This window comes from Anopheles maculipalpis, chromosome 2RL (genome assembly GCF_943734695.1).
Source record: "Anopheles maculipalpis chromosome 2RL, idAnoMacuDA_375_x, whole genome shotgun sequence".
NCBI classification, from domain to species: domain Eukaryota; kingdom Metazoa; phylum Arthropoda; class Insecta; order Diptera; family Culicidae; genus Anopheles; species Anopheles maculipalpis.
The window spans coordinates 75,895,153-75,910,905 of record NC_064871.1 but is presented as its reverse complement, the minus strand read 5'-3'; the positions used below and the strand labels follow the sequence as shown (position 1 = coordinate 75,910,905).

Genomic DNA, 15,753 nt, shown 5'->3' with positions numbered 1-15,753 from the left:
ACGAGAACAATAAAAGCTATCCCGAGGCCCGTGAAAAGTCGTCCGTTTTGTTGCATTTCCTGTCGACCGAATACGATCGGACAAATATCTAGATTCTGGCCTTTCTGGAGAAGTGAAAATTTATAGAGTGGGAACCTGGTTCTGGACCATCCGACCATTTTAATTTTTTAATTTTTTCTATTTTTTCCAGGAATGGCATTGACCAATGTGATTTGTAGTACAAGATGCCTTCCAACAGTTGCCACATTATTTACTCGAGTGTGCGCTGGAAAAAATAAGCGCTGGTGGCGATTGTGGGGGATCCCAAGCAGCCAGCTTAGGCGTACCCCGGTACCGTCCGATCGTAATTTTATAGATCAATTTGAAGAAGAAATTCATTCTTCCACGGTCAACGTAAGGCATGAATCGATGACAATTTTAACAGAAAACGGTATCAGTGCCGGCAAAAAGTGGCAAGATGACGAGGTAAAGATAGTTTTTTTTTTTCTTCTCAACTCTTATCCATAAATGTTCTTTGTAAAACCTGTACGTCGTCCTTACATGTATCCCACTTTTCTTTCGTAAACTAGTTTTTAAGGAAATTTTAATTTAAATTTAAGATTAAAGAATGTTTTCTTTAATCTTAAATTAAATCGTCATAAACAATAACAAAACTAAGCACAAAAACATACACAAATTGAATAATTTAATAGATTTGAATGAGGTAAAGGATTAACTCAGATGTCCCTAGGGTCCTCTCAAAAAATATAGATTAATTCTACAATCGCGAAATCTAAACTTATTGTTTTTTTTTTATCTTAACACAAACATTTTTTAATTTCATGGAGTTATGAAGATGCTGCTTTTAGGATTAAAGTCCATCATTCGGAAAGAAAGTCCTATCAGAATAAATACTGCTATCTCTAAAAATGTCTAAAAAGGTCTAGCTTTTCAAAGCTTTGAAAGCTTTCAGCTTCAAAAAATTTCTCAGGAAATAAACATCTTATCTTAATGATTTAAAAATCCTATTTCTTTATTTCTTTGTTAATCAATACAAATTTCATAAAATAAAATCCTCTTCGACAAATATACAGTTGATGTTTTTGGTCCACTAACATGCTTCCTCCTCGTACAGTCTGCCTTCAGCACAACATCCACGCAGATTCGCGAGCAAATCGGGGATTAAAACTCTCAAACGCCATTTCCTCTCTAACTCCAGTACCTCTTCGAACATCTCCATCAATGCTCGGTGGTTTTCGTTTCCCTGATCAATCGGTGCACGTATGAGAAATATTTTCCAATAGTTATCCACCGGATGCATCTGCCAACAGTATCGCTCGCTGAGTTCGGTAGTGCAGCCGGCACAGAAACTATTGTAGCTTGAGTGAAACCACTGTAGACACTCGTCGTGAAACAGAAACCCACAGTGACTCGCCCACGCCCAATGGTGGACAATTCCTTCGCAAAGTTTGCAGCAGACGTACATCTTTCTTTCACTGTTTTGGGGTGTGTGCTACAGAAATCCTCTGCATGAGTCAATGATGCACTGTACACACATTTGCAGACTGCTCTGATTGAAGAAACTATGCGATTTGATTTATACTAAATTTATCTCCTTTTCTCTCACATTTCACTGCCAAATTTACAGGTTGTTAGTGTTGTTTCTTATTCCCAACGTTGAACGATTATTTCACTCTACCATCAGCGTTCCGCTTTGTGCCCTTCGCTTTCGTTGGTTTCTTTGCCATGTGTCCACACCTGAGGCATTTCCCATTCACGACCAAATGTTGAATCGTGCGTAGCTCCTGTTGCACCTTACCGATTGCTTCCATCAGTTGACAAATTTCCTTCCTTCTCTGACTCTGCATTGCATCGTAGTTAAGGTAGATGCGCCGTAGTCCACCCTCCGAAATTATGTTGGACGGGCGCCAATGTATGCTACACTTTGGCAGTTGTTTGTCGCCTTGTTTCGTGCAAGGTGTGATTGGATTGTTGGTAAACTTCCTGATGCAGGATTCGTGATACAGGTGGCCACATCTCGTCGCGACTACACCATCGATCAACATGTGATTGCAAATGGTGCAAATGGGCAGCATGTTTCGGGATGGCTGTGCACAGTTCGGTTGGGCTAAAAAACGGCTGACCCAATCGTTTGCTTCAGGTTGCTGTGATTAGTCGATTTTTCAAGCGAAAATCAGAGACTGGAGAAACAAAAATCTATTTTTCCCATCGGTGTTTAATTATTAATTTTTTCTTCAGTATGTCCATTTTTGATCACATACTCCTGATTTGAGTGTTGGGCAATGTTTTCCCAATTTGAACTGAACTCTTGATGCCACTTAGCACTGTTGGAAGCACCAGCTCTTGTGGCCTTTATCCGATAGACTACGATTGAGCACTAAAACTAAACGTTTGCTGGTGACTTTGCTGCGGACTGGCTTAATGAGCTGATCCTTTGGATAATTTCGATCCCGCATAATAGCCCATAAATACGGTAAAACAGTATTACGACACATGACTAGTTTATGTCTTCTTGGCTTCCTCAGAAAAGCTTAATATTCATCCTTACATCTTTGATGAATATTTATGCACAAAGACATTCCGTCCCAATCGAGATCTAGCATAAGAAAATAGGGAAACGTCTTGATAGGTCTTCATCGCATATCAAAAATCAAACAACAAGGATTTACTACTTTCTTGTAGCCTTGAAGTAGTATCTAGTAGCCAAATATTTAACCCAAAATTTGCTGTAGACCACAGTAGGAAACCATTTTGACAAATCAAGTTTTGTCATTAGATTGTCTCTTAAGTACAATATAATATCTCAGATCGCTAATGACGCTAATGAAATAGCTAGCAACCGACAACAGAACATAGTCCCTGAGTAGATTAAGGACTTGGCTTTCAAGTTAACAGAAGTTTACGCAAGAAATTAGAAGTTTTCGCACAAAATATTTCGTACCCCAAATTGTTCAACTCTAAATTGAAATGAAATTTGAAAATTTGAATGCCAACAGCGTATTTAATCCTATTGCTTACCGAGTCGCTTGGAGATTTCCGAGTTGTGCATTTTCGGGTTGTCCTGAGCAATTTTCCTTCGCTGTAACCGCGACCACACCATGAACGCGTTCATCGGCCGCTTAATGTGCTCCTCAGCCGGCTTCTTCAACATCGCCTGACCGAGCAGGCTGTGGAGGGACGTTGCGGTCGGAAATCAGCAGGAACGGAAAAGGGATCGATCCGTTATAACGCGATAAGGGTAAAGCCTACGCACAGGCGAGGGCAGAGCCAACCAATACTTACCCATTGCCGGCCGCACCGTTCAGCAGTCCGCCAACGTTCTGGTGCAGGTTGGTCGTCTGCGAGTTGTGCAGTGCGTTCACGGACGAGGCATGCAAATTTTGCGTGTGTAGTCCGAGCGAATTGAGTGCGTGCGATGATTGATTCGAGAGGGCCTGCGAGGTCGGTATGGACAGTGAGTGGGACAGCGATAAGCCCGGTATCGATAGCGACGGTATTCGATCCATCATCCTGCCGTAGATCCGCTGGATCCGGTCGAGCGATGATGGGGAAGGATTGATTTGATAGGCCCGGCTGCCCGGCTGCTGTGCGTCCTTGGGAACCGAAGCAATCAGCGGTGCGTCTTCACGGTACGGTGCCGATTGTGCTCTGCAATGGTAGTTACAATGTCGATTTTAGTGGAAATGCCGACCAAGTCGCGATAATGCGTGCGGTTAAATGTAGCATAAATGTTGCCGGATTCGTTGGACTGTTGATTTGTTTGCTAGATGACATGATTGACATGTGTTGGTTAGTGTTATTGAACGTTTAAAATGTCGCATAAACACGCCGTGACTGAACCATCTTTTCCTCGCAAACAGTCGGGGACTTAGATAATTAGCATATTAAAGATTATTGGCAGTTGAACAAATTGGCACTAGATAGAGGTATCTCTGGGATGTGACGTTATATTAAAGCAGGATCCTCATTTTTCCTTCAAGGTTCATGAATTTGGAGGAAAAAATATATTTAAGGATCTTCGTAATTTCTTTTTCGTATATCAGATTTAAGAGCAAATATTTAGAATTATTCACCAGATTGATTTCCGGGATTCTTGATTCTTATCAAGACTAAAACTTCTCGTCGTTATCGTATATAAATTGTTGTGTAATTTTGCAAAAGATTCCAGTGCACGATCGCTCAATACGAATGATTAAGAAATAAATGGTATTGAGTCTTAAGGGTATAATTTTTAAAGCTCCAAAAATTCAAACAACCCAAGAAGTAATCCAGGAGTTTTCCATCATCACACCGTAACCAGTCATATACCTCTCTGCGGGCATGGAGCTTGATCAATACCATTTAAACTCCACGGAACGTTAAATGATTCCACCACAAAAGCAGAAATTAAACAATTATTCCACAACTCAAAAGCTAATCAGGCTCTCAAGCGGTACAGGACCATTATGGAATGATGATCGCCACAGTGAACGATCAAAAACGCTCAAGTAGGACTTGATTACTTATCCCCGTTCTGTTTCTATTTTCCTCATCTTCTTTATCACACGACCACAGGGAAATGAAAACGACAAACGGCAAAACGGATTGCAGAGCACCCACGAACGCCCTCTCGGTCTGGGGAAGAACGCACGGTGTAAAATATCCAATTTATGGATGAAAATCTTGATGCCTTTTACTTGATGTTCCGCCGGACACGACGCACACGCTTTGAAAGTGATATGCTTGTTTATATCAGCGTCATCTTGCACGCACGCAGCGAGGTGCTTGGGCGTGCATGGGCGAAGCGTTGGTATTGGAATCATGATTAACTTTAACATCCAATCAAACTCCCCAACGGCAGCATCACTCCGGCTAGTGTGGCCACGTACGATCACGACGATGACGACGGGGTTTGAAGGGAGGTTATGTAGATGAAAATAAAATTCAAGTAGCTATAAAACCGGTGGGACACCCCGTCGAGTAGTTGGTCAATGGGTGTGTGTGTGTGTGAGTGTCTTGGCAGGATGGACGGATGCGGTCATTTGCCCTGTTTCGGGTTTGCTACCGGTGATGCCACTGATGTGCGAATTTCGAGTAACAGAGACAGTAGCTAGCTGGTGTCAAATATCAAATCATTCCTATGCTAGCAAAACGAGTTTTACAGACTTGACTAGTTACTCATTTCTGGTTGATTAAGTAAAGCGATTGAATTGAAAATTAAGTACATAAATTGATAAACAACAATAAATTACAAGTAACTCTACTCTCAAAGTTCATCCATTTTTCATCGATCCCTCGGATTCAGTTTGTTCGACCAAAAAACATCTTCAGAATCCTCAAATCAATGACGCCAAAATGTCTGACCGAAAAACTCCGAACACACACACACACACACACATACAAACTCTTCGGCAACTTCGACACTCTAAGCGACCACCGAAGAATGCTCCAAAACGTCGAAAAAACAATCTGTTCGCCCAGCAAGGGTCATTGCAGGAATGCAGACATCCGCACCCAACACACATTCTCAACCTCCACGACGTCCAACACCTTCCAAAAAAATTTAGTTTGGAACTGGCAAACCGGAGACCGAACAGCGGACGTTCGCTGGCCCGATCAAACGAATTCCTGAGTGACAGATTTAAGCACCACTTCACGACGGGAGGTGCACGCGGCACATTCGGTACGTCCGGAATCTCGTTTAGCCACACAGTCCTCTTCCTTTCCGGCCATTTCCATACGGCCGGTATCGGTACATGGGACGAACTTAACGTGCCATTGTTGCGATACGAGTGTTTTCAGTTCGATCTTTATTGGTTGGATTGCTTTCAAAACTATTCGGAAGGAGAATAGAACGTTGCTTGTTATACGTAATGGGAAAATAATTATTAAACGCTAAAGAGCTGACTTGCTAAGTCTACTTAGTGAGTGGTTGAGGTACAGTTTAAGCAAAAGAAGATGTTCACCCGGGAGTCACACTAACCACACCTCACAACACCATAAAGGATTAAACATTCTTCGAAATTAGGCGCGAAAAAAAGACGATGTTGATGGGACCGCTTAACCTCAGCGCATCGTTTTCCGATAAGCTTATGTGTTTCTGTTTTCTGGTTAGAATTTTAAAGTTTCCTTTTTTCCTCATTCTTTTCCCATCCAAAGCTCCCCAAAACAAGTTGCCAATAGCCATCATTAATAAAAAGTTAATTATTATTTATGGAAGATTTTGATTCGGTTTATTACGGTGCTCGGCATTATGACGATTCCTCTTACGCGAGAATCAACCCCGTGCGGCATTATGATATTGTTTCGTGCTTTCGAAGCAAGGAAAACCGGGCAGCTGGTGTTGTTTGGTGATTGTTGCATATTAATGACGTTCCCTTTTCACACCTTACATTACGCTATCCGATTGAAAGACAACAAGAATGAGAGAGTTAAATATTTGGAACATTTCATCAGCTATTTAAAGTTGTCCACTCGTAACGTCTTTAGAGTGGTGATGCAATAATTGTTTTAATTGGAATTCAAAAAAACATAACCTCAACCTTAAAATACCCCTTTCGTACTACTTTTCTTTTCTACTCCGAGTGCTGATCAGTAGAGAATTCGTTTAATCCTGCCTGCCTTGCGAAGAAACGCTCAGCGGGAGCCTCACACTCAAAACAATGTGCCGGAAAGTAGCAATTTAAATTTGAATATTAATGAAAGCCAGCATCGTCCACGGAACAGCCAAGCAGACAACAGACAAACACGCAACGCCCAACCTCAACTTCCAATTCGATCCGCTTCATTCCACCCGACGGCATGAACTTTGCCACGTTCACGCGTGAAGCCGGCAGCCGCAGCATGACGGTGATGATCATGCGGTGATCGCGCTATTCTTCATCAACGGCAGCAGCCAACCACCAACCCAACCAACGCACCAGCTAACCGAACGGAAGCGGCCAGGATGCTGCCGCGCACGGTGTCACTAAAAATAAAACATTCCTCACCCGCCATGGGTGCAATAAAATTAAATACTAAAATTAATCATTGGCTGATTATAAATTCATAAGATTTGTTTCGGAACGAGCTGGAATCATCATCATCTTCATCATCATCGGGCGGTGGTGCGGTGCCGGATCGCCGTACCGTACCGCATTTTACACGCGGTCTCTCTGTGTCCGTCTGGTGGTTGGCTGTATGCTAATTTTTGGGCAGCCTCCTCCAGCGCGAGAAGAAAGGCGAATGGAATTTCTAACACATTGTCTGTATTGTCTTAAGTGTCGGTGATGGTTCGCGCCCTTCGGGTCGATGGTGATTAGATGGTTAGCACGAGCTACACGGCTGCCGGTTCGTTTAGCTTGGTATAAAAGCTCGGTTTTTGTGACGATTTCTTGAGGATTTAAAGTGTATATAAGGAAACGAACGATTGGAAATAAACATTTTAATTTCATTCATTCATAAAATTTTGTAAAATAATTTTTATAACTACTACAATATGAGTACCGTAGTGTTCAAGAACAATATTTTATTTAGATGAATCAATAGGATATGGTTTACTAGACAACAGTGCCAACAGATTGACTAGACACGATAGTGAAGTATTAGATAAAACTTCTTTTATCCGACGGAATTCACAATGTGCAAAGTAATAGCTTAGTAATGGATGCCACTGATTCGGCCACGGAGCTCTGACAAATCGGAGTGAGAAACCGGCTTTTGTGTGTTATTATAGTGAATTTAGTTATATTTTTTTTAAAGAACAATTCTATTATCAAGTTGACAATTTGGTGAAGTCCTGCCATACTTTATGATAATTAAAAATAATGAATTTTTTTATCAAGCAATACAACCAGAAAATTATGTAGGAACAAAAAAATATATTAGCATCATAAGACTAATAAGACCTCCTCAAATTTAATTGCCAATGCAGAAGAAGAGGAAGTATTTAAGTTGTTGACGTTAGCATTGGTCCGTTGATGAGGTGACAGCGGTGCATGTCTTCACACGGTAGGGCTGGGTTTCAAATCCCATCCGGATCGCCTCCCTGACTATCGGCAAGTCTAGTAAGCCATTAGATGTCCGGCAAGACCTAGCAGAGATTTGTACGCCAATAATATGTCGGAGTTGGTGTTACTCATAAAGAGTATAAAACATTTGAGGGGTTCTTGATGCTTGGAAATTTGCCGGACTTGCATGAATCCGTTCTGCAGTAGATAACGCTATTTGAGCCAAGAAAGGATCTTCAAAGCGCAAGTGTTTTTATTCTACCTCATGATAGACTTAGGTGATTACGATTAGATGACTAAGAGAGATTTTTTTGGTCACCATTATGTATAGTAACATGTTCCAAATTATACCAGGCATCTTATGACTTTCAGTTCCTGTCTTGTTAGAGACCCAACGCAGCATGATTATTAAGGAATCCTAAACTTCGTTTCTACCTTCGATACAATCTCTTTGTAATATCATTATCATTGTCTGTAACATTTTAGGAATATTTTTACCTTGTCGCTTCATCACTTCATCGTTTATTGTTTAGGTATTCATTCTAATGAATATCCATTTGAGGAATCAAAACCCCAAGCTCTCTGGAGCACTGAGTCAATCTTGCTGTACATTGTTTGGAAATAATGTTTGCTATTTAGCAATATGACCTGCCCAACACCGTAATACACATTTTATGTCTTGTTCGTATGTCCATACGACATACCGTCATCCATCCTTAACTTCTAACCTATTTAATGCTGAAACAAATCTTGAAGCTATTTCATTGCTCAAATGACCGGTTCTTCAGATTCGTTTCTAGTTAATACAAGTATTGATCTCTTGATTATATTCTATTGAAAAACAGGGTAATAATCTCTACTATTACAGCTACTATTTACCACAAATAACCCCGAACACCTTCCCACAGTGACAGGGAAGAAAGTTGAAGTTCTGATTAATTAAAATCAACCCTTTTACCGCCATTTTCCGCATCATAAGCGACATCTCCACCGGCAAAGCCACTCCACTCGAAACGGTGCATCCCGACACGGGTGGTAATAACTCCCAACCACCAGCTAACCCTCTACCCCCCCCCCCCTCCCACCTGGGGGCGGTTCCTTCCCAACACAAAGCAACACACAAAAAGGGCTGAGAGAAAACAACTTGACGCGCGCACTCAACTTGTTGGGGCCCGATCCCGCAAATGATCGTTAATTATTTGCCCCATTATTCGCACTTCAAACCTTCAAACCATCGACCGAGGGAGGGCGCACTAATGATGCAAATGGCAAATAAATTTGCAACCCAGTGCTTTGCTCGGACCCGGTGGGATGATGGTAAAGTGGAGGGGTGCGCCGAGCCCTGCACGAGTGCCCATTAAGTGGTGGAAGACGTTTAAAAAATTAATTAATTTTATCATAATTAATTTTCACACCATCTCACAAACATCGCCAGCCTATGGAACGAGGCGCTTGTGGACTGTCGCCGCAACATTTCCGCGGTTGAATGATGGAAGTTGGCAGAATTGTAAGGCAATACGGTTTGCGCAAAAGGGACATTTTATGCACTTTGTGTACAACCATTAGCAACATTTCGTGGCTGTGCTTTTATCTTTGGTGAACTTTTGGATTGATAATGATCATTTCAGAACAAATTTTAGGATGTAGAAATAATTAAACTAGAATGATAATATTTTTAAAAAATTTGTTACTATAAGTAATAAACAAAAATAAGAAATATGTACTCAAAACAATGATTTAATAAAAAAAATTAAATATTCGTACGTCCATATATTTATTGGAATAATCATCAATACGTCATTGCAGTGATAATAAATAAATGTGATTATCTAATAGACAAACAACCTTAATAACGTTAGAAATACCTAGATTTTTACGCATGCAACTCTACCGTGACTAGTCGAAATGACTTGTGGTTACCAAGTAAATGACTTTTATGATCTGACGAACATTTTCAGATTTCTTGAAGGTTTGTATAATTATCTTAATAAACATTTGATTGGTTGTTTGTTATACCAGCATTAAAACCCCATCAAATAGAAAAAAATTATAGTTTATCCTGTTGTGTTGAAGCCTCGAAGATCCATCACCAATCACCCAGCGAGCAAATTCATGCTTCTCACTAAAGTGATAAGTATTTGCTCTCTATAGTGAGAAGGGGGTTTTTTTTTCGCATTTACAAGCAAAGGGGTTAAAGCAGCCTTGTTTCTCATAAAATTGTTAAACTATACTTTATTTCTTGTAATATTACACATTATCTTACAGTTAAATGGCAAGGAATACTTCCGTCGATGGTATATAATTTGTGAGAATTTCGTATTGAAATACACTGTTCATCGTTCCACAAACCGCCACCACAAAATGGCTGCTTAAACTTAAACTTAATATCAATATTAGATTAGATTTTTATTTTTTTTAATTCATGGAAATAAATTTCCTATTGAATGTGTAAATGCCATGCATAAACATCGGCATAATTGTTTAACTATGAAAAATAAATCTCCTTCAAAGCTCTGAAACCAATCAAAATGACTCATCCGGTAGTTCTGGTGTTAAGACGTTGAAGTTTTTAAGCTAACTTTCTCTATGCAGTTATATACTTTAAAATGTATCAAAGTTCCTTAAAAATGTATAAAAAACCCTTAAAACTTGCAAGAACTCTTTCGTTTGTAATATCACTCAACAATTCGTCATTATGTTTGTGTTGGTTAGAAAAAAGGAACATATAAATTGATCGAGATACTAACATAAATGTTAAGCACATTCTTGAGCAATTTTTTGAGTGGAATTTGCTTTTGATTGTGCTTTTTTTAAAACACGCCTAGCTTTATCTTTACAAAACCACCTAAAATCCTAAAAAGCATCAAAAATATCGTCCAACACCCAAACGAACAAAAGCGTTTCAACAAACCCACCCAGCTGCTCTCGCACAATGTACGTACAAACAAACTACACGCTTCAGTTTTATCACTTTCGATTACAATCGCAATCGCGTTTGCTGTTGCCAGTGTGTCTAGATCAACCGATCCACCGAGCCGTGCATCCTGGAGAACAAAAATTCCATCTCCAAAAACCCAAACCCTAACCAAGCTGGCCTGTTGCTGTGTATGTTAAATGATTGTTGAAATGCCGGTGTAAAAATGATTAATGTACGTGTATTCCACTAGCCCCGTCACGTCTTGCTCTGTTTCTTTTGTTCCACCCAAAAGGAAGAAAGCCAACCAGAAATGAACGAAAAAAAAAAAACATCGGTAAAACGTTTTGTACCGAGCGCACTTACAGACCATGGGTTCAACCGTTCGACACACGGTCGACGAGAGCCGGTAACCGAACTATCCGTCGTGCTGTGCTTAAGTTTTGTTTCTTCATTTTTGATTTTATTTTAGCTTTGTCAGGGATCGTGGCGTGTAAATTGGTATGTGGAGGTGTATGGCGGTTTGGGGTGGTTTGGGAGGCTGGGCAGCCGTTAACGAAAGTGTTTGTTTTCGTTTTGTTCGACTGGTCCAGCCCTCAAGTTAGTTTGAAACGGATCTCGTAAACCATGTCGAGCGAGCAATGTTCCTTTTGGTGCTTTGTTTCTGTTTCCATGGGGTTATTCTTCTCTTATTGTTTTGTGTGTGTGATGAACTTTGATCCAGAGGTGCAATGGGGCATTTCGTATGATTTAAAATGTATTAATGAAAAAGCACAGTCTATGAATTGTGTTATGAATTTAATATCTTCCCAAAGATATTTATCATTTATTGCTTTTGCTTAACAAAAATGCAAAATAAACCCTTTTTAACAGTAATATTCAAGAAACTTGATGCCCATATTCATCTGCAAGTGTTACATTTAATTCCCAACCAATCTATAGCAATAAGCGAGCACAAGCCTTTTTCCTCCGAAGGCGGACAAAACGAACAGTAAGCGATTGCTATTTCATCTCGCGCCACGACACACGTGAGCGTGAAAACAGAAATCAAGGAGTCGCTAGCTCTGCCTTTGTATTATGCCACCCTTCCACCCGCAGCATCCACTATTCGAAGCCCCCTTCGAAGCCCCCTTCGAAGCCCCTTTTCCTAATCATTTATAAAAGAGCGAGAAATAGTCGCAAGTTTCAAAAGAATGCTGATATTCATACAGCAATAACAAAAAACAAAACTCATCCACACAAATGAGCTGCGACGTGGCGGGTGTGGTTAGCAGAGAAGAAGGTGAAAGGAAGCATGAGAATAATAAAAAGAAACAGTGGGCTCAAAATAAGCATAGCGTGGCAGAAGGAATGCAATGCAAATGATTGGAAAAGAGACAAAGGGGTTAAATGATTTTATTATAAAAATTCCAAAATATTATAGATATTTTGAAGAAATTGATAAAACCCTGTTAAGGTACTAAAACTTATTTTTGAAGTGGATTAAAAACCAGCCACGCTTGCTTACCCTCCTTCCAAACACTTATCAATCCATCCTCAGGACACAGGAGATGCCGATAGGCACGATGAATGGAGAAAAACTGACAGATCGAATCGAGCCGAATTGGACAAGGTTGTTAAAGGTGGCCCGAGCGGGTCGGAAAGAGCGCGGAGCATGGTGAAACCCCCCGGCGGAAAGGGTGAAACCTTTATTGCATCAATCATAACACCTTTTGCTGGGCTTTGCGCACCCGGCTGCAACAAGCTTGGTTTCTCTCTCTCTCTTTCCCTCTGTCTTCACACAGAAGGATTCAAACAAGTCCGGCACGTTGTTAGTGAAGATTAGACATTTGTACACCTTCCCCCCCGCCACGATGACTCTCTTCCCGTTTCCTTCTTCCACACCTTTTCACCTGGACGACCATATAACTATGCCTTTTCCACCACCCACCCCCCCCCCACCCCACCTTTTCAGTCCCTTTCGGAGCACGAATGGTGGCCATTACACCCACGGGGCCACGGGCTGACACTGATCGAGCTTGTCATTGTACGTGGCAGGCTTATTGATGATAAAATCATCAAAGTTGACCGACAGCCGTTGGGTCTCTCTGTTCTTTCCAAACCATTTTTTCTTCCTCGGTCGCTGTTGTTGCCTCTCCTTTTGCTTGGGGTTTTTTTTTTGTATTAGCCCCCCTCAACCTCTCCAAGTCTTTGTCGGTCGGTGAGTAATGTGTCAATTAAGGTTATATTTAGGCGAGCAACGCGGGCGAACGAACGGGAATGAATGGGCGCGCGCTGCGCACTCGAAAATGCGACCACATCGAACGAACGACACCACGATCTTGCGAATATACACGTTTTGTTGATGTCGCCCATCGGTCCTGATGAATCCAGTGTCCATTCGAGTAGAGTTTAAGTTTTTTCGCTTTCGGTTAGCTATTGTACTTGCTCGAGTTGAATTGTGATTCGTACGTTTGCTGTTTGTTTGGCTGCAGTGCCCAGCGGATAGGAGAACCGCTCCGATCGGCCAATTGGGGCTTGGGGGTTGAATAGTCGCATTAGCAAAAAGGATCCCCAATAATCGTCAATACATCGCTCTGTGGCGCATTCTTTTATGGTGAATGACCAGCTATGGGATTTGCTTCGTGCGGTAAGTGAGGTTATGCGATTAGGAACTTCGAAGGTTTATCCTTGTGCACTATCAAGCTAACAAGCTTTGGAGAGATGGCGATCGTAGCGATTAGATTGAGACATTAATGATGATTGTGATCGTGCTTAGGGTTTCTCGTTAGTGAATGAAAGCTTCAAAAGCTGGATAGTTTATAACGACTGGCTGTATGCAACGATACTGAGTTAGTTTTTTAGCAAATAATGTAACGTATACTGTACAAAGCCTTTTGTCTGCATATGAAACTTGACGGTGATAGCAGTCGATTTGGAGCAGCAATGGATCAACCCATCAATTGACCAGGTTGGCAGATTTTTAAGATACATCCACGAACCAAGATGTTAGATACAATGGGGCATTCGCAGGGTTATCGTTTTCTAAGTCGATCTAGTTTGGACACGTTGGACAGCTCAGTTTCAATAATTACGGACTCATACTATTTAAAAATATAAAAATTGCACACCAGTATGGATCAGACGATCACCTGAAACAGTTTAAAAAATTAAGCAGAAGCCTAATTTCTTCAATTCTTCTAAGTTCATATCAGTTGAAGTATATAAAAACGTGTTTGTTTCACTTTTTTTAACTTTTAAAGTATAATGCTTCCAACATTATAATAAGATTTAGCGGCCCTACAGATGTCAGCTTTCGATGACTATAAAAAGATGAGTCTTTAAGCTATAGTCTCAGTGTTTGCTAAATTATAGTAAAATTTTCCGAACGGATTTTGTTAGGGATATATTGAGACGACCTCTGCTTTTTATGAGGGGGTATGAGGCTTATTTAAACGTTGATGAAAGCCTCAAATATCTCACTTACTCAGAAAAGGAACAGTTTTTGTGTTCTTCTATAGGTGTATAGTGTGATAACCATAGCGTTTGATCGAGATATGATTGCTTCATGTGGACGAATTCACTTACTACCTAGCATTAGATTCAGTCGCCATATACTCGTTGGAAAACTTTCGCAGCAAACAGAATCGCTTAAAGGAGTACACTGGAGACACGTTCCTGGCACGGAAAATCCTGCTAATTTGGCATCAAAAGGAGGTGACCCAGCAGATTTCATGGAACAGTACTCGCTATGATCGTCGGTGCCTAATTGGTTGTTGCAACATGATGTATATCGGAAAACTGCAATTTGCCATTCAAGATAACGAAAATAGAATGTAGTTTTTATCTTGTACAGGACTACGTACATTGCACCAATAAACCAAAAAGATCTTCTTCCGAGAAACGTTCTATTGAACGTTTTTAACGCCTATTTTTCTGTACAATTTCTATCTAATACCCGTTTCTTCGATAATTTTCAAACATCCTCTGAGTATTTCATATCTCTACACTTATTAACTTCTCTTGATATTGCTCAATTTTGTCAAAACTATTTAAAGTTCCAAACACCCTGCTACAGGTACTCCTAAAAATTCACCCTCTAGCACAACAAGTGTTGCGCAACAAGAATTTATTCAGCTACACGTCAAATTCGGGCGGAAACAATGAAATTCCTCAAGCCGAAACAGAAATTCCACCGACAACGGCAGCACAAAAACAAAACAATGCCAACCCAATCCCATCGGGACACTATTCGTTGCTATTGCTTCGACAATTCATCCATTTTCATTAAATCTCTGCCTCAATACATCGGGAGGGAAGGAAAAAACACATCGGCAATAATGAGGGCGAGGGCGATTCTCGAGTTGGAAAACGAGCGAGCTGCAAAAAAACCTCGAAGACCTCTTCCCTGCAACGTGGCGCCGTGTGTTCCCGTCCCCATGTCACAGGTTGACAGGTTGTCCAACAGGGAAGGCTTTCCACTTGGCACGGGCACTGGTGGATCGGTCTTCTTTTTTTTTTGTGTGTGTGCCCGAGCATTGTCGCCATTGTTGTGTTGCCCGTGTGCCGTCGCCAGCCTTCCGACTGAATGGCTGTTGTTTTGTGTTCCATTGGAAAATTGAAATGAAATAATGAACTGAATCCTAATGAAAAGCCAATGCTGCAATGGGTGGATGAGAAGGGGTTGAAGTGGGACGGGGGAATCGGGGGGGGGAGGAAGGGGTTTGGAAACCCTTACGGTGGTTGTGATGCAGGTTTCGGTTTCCCTGGCGTCGGCTAACGACTGGCAATGCTCTTCCGTCGGTGCTTGTTACCCAGCTCCGGTGTTCCCGTCGGATGCTGGCCACCCCACCCCCGGGATTGTTGGTACGATTATTATGTGGCACCGTGTGT

The 15,753-nt window shown here is 41.2% G+C and overlaps 1 protein-coding gene across 1 annotated transcript in view; it reads right to left on the bottom strand.

Moving 5' to 3' along the window:
• LOC126568127 (transcription factor Sox-1) overlaps positions 1 to 15,753 on the bottom strand; it is a 57,821-nt gene that overhangs the window by 32,554 nt on the left and 9,514 nt on the right. Inside the window, exons 2-3 of the mRNA XM_050224544.1 lie at positions 3,283 to 3,648; positions 3,019 to 3,167 (exon numbers count right to left, since the gene is read on the bottom strand). Of these exons, the coding sequence (XP_050080501.1) occupies positions 3,019 to 3,167; positions 3,283 to 3,648 (515 nt within the window). The remainder of the gene's footprint in view (positions 1 to 3,018; positions 3,168 to 3,282; positions 3,649 to 15,753) is intronic.